Source organism: Mya arenaria, chromosome 11, assembly GCF_026914265.1.
Source record: "Mya arenaria isolate MELC-2E11 chromosome 11, ASM2691426v1".
Taxonomy (NCBI): domain Eukaryota; kingdom Metazoa; phylum Mollusca; class Bivalvia; order Myida; family Myidae; genus Mya; species Mya arenaria.
In genome coordinates this window covers 8,011,681-8,017,680 of record NC_069132.1, presented here as the reverse complement: position 1 = coordinate 8,017,680, position 6,000 = coordinate 8,011,681, and the positions used below count along the sequence as shown (strand labels likewise).

The window sequence follows — 6,000 nt, the reverse complement described above, 5'->3', positions numbered from 1 at the left end:
TTTGTTTATTTATTATTCATTTGTGGTTAAGAAGATGATGTACGTTGTACAAGTCTTAATAAAATATCTGTTCTGTTCTATTTACACGAAGGTAACAAGTAAGAGTACGCGGTGTATGAGAGAAACATCTGAAGTCGGAATATTTATTTCTTAATGCAATGCAGTTCAAGAGTACATTGCACGTCAGTGTTTCTATTTATATATATATGTTGTTTTATCAATTATATTCGTATTGTTCTTGGTATAATAATAGTACAATATAGATTTAGTGAATACATTTTTAGGAAAAGCGTTGTAAGCATTTGCTTTTAAAGAAAGCGAATATGGATTTTAAAATTGGCTAATTAAAGTCGGAACACCTTGAGAACGTGATATGTTAAATTTCACGTGTTTGGTAAAAAGGTGTGAATTCGCAGTACCTAATGAAAGCGCTTGTTGATATATCAAAGTTAGAACCGTGTAATGAATGTTTGTAGCAGAATTAACACCTTGGCATGGCTTGAGCACAATCGCCAGATTGTCAGTATATATAAAGGTGTGCTCAAATATATTGCATGTATGTTGTGTTCACTCTTGTTATTAAAAATGAAGAAAGTTGCAATTTTCGGGGACAGTCACGTCTGGCGACTAGGCGCATTCTGCAATGAGGACCTCAAGGTGCGTTGTTTTTTCATGTTCACTCACTATGTACAGTAAAACCTACCTTCCTATTTAGTTAGCTTACATCGGCGATTTATACGTGTTTGTTTCTAGTTGTCATATAACTACGTAAATGCTGATGTCGTTGCCTTCATCATGTCCAGCTACTTACGAACTAACCCCCAAATTTACTGTTTTTTACCATATCTGATAGGGCGCCTCATATGGGAGATCATGTGACACCGACATACCCGAAAAAAGCGTGTTGAAAATTACCAAACGAAAATTTCCCATTATATTGAGTAACATCAAATTCATGCATAGGCGCATTCAATTGTTTGTTGTGGATTTACTGTGCGCCATTGTCCGGTACAAAAAAAAACATTGTCATTTTAGATGTTATGTGTTTTATTGTATGTCATTTTGTTCATATAATGTGTTTTTGAATTATGTAACATTTTGTATCATTTTTGCTCGTGCCATGCTGTGTCTACTCTGGAAAACATGTCATACCTTTTGAAGTGCTTGCGCGTGAGTTTGTTGCTGCAGAGACCCGCCGTGAATCCCATTGTAGGGAAACTTCAGTCTCACTGAGGTGGCATATCTCTCAGCGCAACTCGCGTCGCAAGTGCAACTACTCCTTTTTCCAAATTGCGTTAACCTTTTGTCGTCGTCGAAAACCATGCGCCAATAATAAGCAATAATAGCGGCTAGCTGATGTCAACATGCACTTTTATGTCAAACGATATACATGGTAAATTCAATTTTGGGGTGTACCATTTATGTCAGAGCTAGACAATCGGTGAGACCCTTTTAAGCGCGTGAGTTTGTTGCTGCAAAGACCCGCCGTGAATCCCATTGTAGGGAAACTTCAGTCTCACTGAGGTGGCATATCTCTCAGCGCAACTCGCGTCGCAAGTGCAACTACTCCTTTTTCCAAATTGCGTTAACCTTTTGTCGTCGTCGAAAACCATGCGCCAATAATAAGCAATAATAGCGGCTAGCTGATGTCAACATGCACTTTTATGTCAAACGATATACATGGTAAATTCAATTTTGGGGTGTACCATTTATGTCAGAGCTAGACAATCGGTGAGACCCTTTTAAGCGCGTGAGTTTGTTGCTGCAGAGACCCGCCGTGAATCCCATTGTAGGGAAACTTCAGTCTCACTGAGGTGGCATATCTCTCAGCGCAACTCACGTCGCAAATGCAATTACTCCTTTTGTAAACGGCCAGCAATAAATACGGTTAGCTGATGTCGACTACATTTACTGGGATGAATTATTCCATAATCATCGCTTTATGATAAAATATTTCTCTATATCGCATCAACAACAAATAAATAAAAATAGTTCAGGAAAAGTTCATGAAGAGTTCGAACTTGCTCGACAACATGACATGTTACAGGCATATTTTCCTCGCGTTTCGCTTTCGAGTCTTTGAGGTACGCATGAAGTAACAACTGTACTTAAAAATGAAAAAAAGGGTGCTTATGTTTTCAGCTTATGTCCCCCTTTAGGGAAAGCGGAGACATATGCATTGACGTGACATTCAACAGTACTGCCAACAATGTCACACCATTATACCTATCTTTCTAGCCATGGGTTCTTTGTATGCTTTGATTGATAATTGACAGTCATTATACAACTGTTTTGTCAACTCAGTTTTACATCTTGTACATATGTTTTATTTATTTTGTTTTATACACTGAATGTTCAGGCTATCATATGTGTATTTAACTTCTATTATTATACATGCTTTACATTTGCCACAACCCTTGCGCGTTAGTGCTACATTGCTGCTGAAGAGAGCCATTACATAGCTCTCTTACGTGGACTTAAAACATTGCATTTCTGTATGATTACTAACCCATTTAAATGCTGGTGTGCCTTTATGTGAATAGTTCTAAAACGGGATATTAAGGTTTGCAGAAAAATGTTTGTGAGCTAGATAGGTCTATATAACAAACAAGGTACAGTTCACGAGTACTGTCATAGTGGCAAGACGGTTGTTAATTACCTTTAATTCGAACATATCACTTTACGGTCATTCCCGTGAATGTTTCGGCAACCTAACTGTTTTCGCAGAATAGGATGATTATTTCAAAATAAGTATCGATTTCTTTCGGGATTAATTGATGAATATTTTTAACATTGCATAAGCAGTCCGTCTTAAAATAATACGAAATGAAAGTCCATAAGGAAGGGAGGTTATTTTCAATTAGACCAATTTTTTTATGATTTTTTGAAGATGCTGTTGCATTTCAATGTTCTCTGAAGCTGTAGTACGTAACAAATTAGGAATGTATTGAAACTTCTTCAACTAAATGAGGGTAGGTTTTGGGTGGGGGTGGGGGATGGGCCATGACGAGAGCGTGTATATATAATACAAATCTTTGGTCCAATTCAAGTCCACATTCATCCTGCCATAACTGAACGCTCTCATATGGTCGAAAATTAGCAATATCACTTCGCTTAAGATCATCCTCTTTCATATAATATACCACTTCGTGACATATGGCATTATAATAACCGCCTACTCAACCCCCGAAGGTGAACAGACCTCGGCTTACGCCTCGGTCCATATACACCTTCGATGGGTAAATGGCTGTCCTTATTATGTCATATGGCCCTCAGTGGTGTATTATATTTAATTTCTTTAATATCGTAAACACTGACGTGCAACGTACTCTTGAACTGCATTACACTAAGAAATAAATATTCAGACTTCCGATGTTTCTTTCATACACCGCGTACTCTTACTTGTTACCTCCGTGTAAATACAAGATTTAATTTCTGGTTCACAGGAGCATTCCGTTTTGAACCAGAACGCCATTGATTGGGGTTCAATACACATCGTATTATAGTCATCAGTGACAGCATGGTTCCAGGTACTGACCGCACGATAAGAATCTGTCACAGTGGGGTGTCATTACTGATAGATAACAGACATGGACCAATATCTCACAATGACATGTCCATATCGATATTGAGACGAGTATTGCATGTAAGTATTTAAACGGTATGCTTTACGATATAAAATATTAGATCATGCCTTTATTCATTAATAACACTTTCCTATCATGACCAATGTTAATATATGATGTTGATGATTCGTATTTAGGTGCAGTGATGGTATTTAAGTGAAATTGTACAATTTGCATTTATTTCTTCGCGAGATTGTGCAATGAAAATTACCAAGCGATTCCACATAACAGTTGAGACACATACAATTCGTTATGATACACATAAGGACAATTGTATAATCAACTCCCGCTTGATACCAGTTATTCACCTTTCTCGACACACAACTTGTTCACAATACACAATTAATTATTATTTATCGATTAACTTATACAGCACCATTTCTATATACACGTTCAAAGGCGCTTTCAACAATATAAACTGATAACTAATTACAAGCAATATCAATACAAAAGCTATTAAACAATCAATGTACGACATATTAAAAATCAGAAAATCAATAAAAAAATATAATGTGATATCAATTGAATTACTAGTTTGAAGTTAAAACATTAAATATCAATATCTACGATAACAAAATAACTCCAGCCCATGTAAAGTACACAACTTCTGTGTATCTCTATTACCGTCTGCTGTCTTATCAGATCGCAAATTTAAGTGTCTTGCTGTGCGGTGTCATCCAATACAGTACAATTTTCATAAACGAAACTGAATGAATAAATCTTGTTATCATACTTAGTTGGTTTTGATTACGTTTAAGTCACCCCAACACCCCTCCACCGACTCCCCTTCCCCTCTCTACAACCAACTATGGCATACAAGCGATGACACTAATAATAAGTTATTACTCCCGGCGTACAAACCACCTCGCACACTCGATGTAAAATGAAAGGGGGTCCCGGGTTTCAGTCACCACGACCCCCACCCCCACCCTTCCCAGGCTTCCCCACCCCTCTCCAACCTCCAACAATTACGGCATACAACATTCGAACACAATAATGTAGTAAATCCGGGCGTATTAAAGAAAACGCTATATACCTCAGAGAATGGAAGGGATTTTCGGTATTTACGGGGATTTCCGGATTTTCGGTAATTCCACCGACCGGCAATACAAGAACTACGGGGTCAGATCGCAATCCCTAAACTTAAAATAAGTCAAACACTACTCGTAGGGAGGACTTTAAATACAATCTTCGTCGTCTAGGTATGTCGCGCGCAACATCCGTTTCTACTGCCGTATAGTTCCGTTTTGTCTAATTAACGAATATTATCTAGACTGGTACCTCATTCTCTTTTCTTACCAAAAAGTAACGTAGGGTACTAGTCTATACCACAGTACAGTTTTCAAAGTTAGCAGACGCTTTGTTATTGTTGATTGTTGCAACGACTCACATTTTATTTGTAATTGTAAAATTATTCAATGAAATTAAGGATGTTGTTTTTGTTATCATATTGGAATTGTTAAGTTATGGCAGTCCAGTCTTACCAAGAGCGACAAAATGACGAACTGCAAGTGCTACAGTCTATATTTATGGAAGCTTTCCGAGATCTGCGTCTGAAAAATGCTTGGAAAGTATGTTGTTTGTCACTCCTTGTTCTGTTAACTTATTGATACATCAAGTTAAAAAAAGGTTCGAATTAATGTCATAGCGTGTGTGTTGTTGCTGCTTTTATTTTGAAAAAAAACAACCCAGCCTTCATGAAATTCCTCATTCAGACATTCTGTCTGACAGACAAGATCATTTTAGTTAGAACTTCTGCCCTTCTTTTAAACCGTTTTAAACAAAAATCAGCAACAATTTAACTTGTACTGTTGATGAATAGATTGACGTTCATGAACATTAGAGCTGGAAATGTTTAAATATTCTCTGTCGATCAATCTTGGTTCTGGAAAGTATAACATACAACTTCTAATATTATTTACATTGCTCTGCCAAGTTGGACCCATGGCACAGTCAATTTTCAAATGGTCCATAAATAAATGTATGAAGGCTAATTTCCTGCAAAAGTTCATTTGATTGAATTTCTGGATTCTGATGAAAGTCAAAATGGCTTATTGTTTTACTTTTTCATATCATTGATTGTTATAAGGGATGAAATATGAAATCAAAACTTGGGCACAAAAGTAAGGCCACATATAAGTAGATCTTCCTTATATGTCATAAGACACCATACAGAAGTTCGCTCAACTGTGAAAAAGTTACCACATATTGTGGTCAACTTTTTTGGTGCTGTGCACAAGATAACCTTCAGAAATGTTTTGTATGTAGGGCTTTAGGATGTAATGGACAGCGAAGAACTCTTATAAAATGTTTTATCAGTAATCTTAGGTTGTAAATGAAATCAGAAAATGGAAACAGTATGTATAACCATATA

At 36.8% G+C, this 6,000-nt stretch overlaps 1 protein-coding gene across 3 annotated transcripts in view; it reads left to right on the top strand.

Annotated features, from left to right (window-relative positions):
* The first annotated feature begins 4,953 nt into the window (after nt 1-4,953).
* Nucleotides 4,954-6,000, top strand: part of LOC128208281 (eIF-2-alpha kinase GCN2-like) — a 45,003-nt gene continuing 43,956 nt past the window's right edge. For 2 of the 3 annotated variants that reach the window (XM_052911802.1, XM_052911801.1), the window contains exon 1: nt 4,954-5,197. In XM_052911802.1, the coding sequence (XP_052767762.1) occupies nt 5,093-5,197 (105 nt within the window). In that variant the 5' untranslated portion in view covers nt 4,954-5,092. Of the gene's footprint in view, nt 5,256-6,000 lie in introns of all 3 variants that reach the window. The other variant, XM_052911803.1, reaches the window with a different exon arrangement.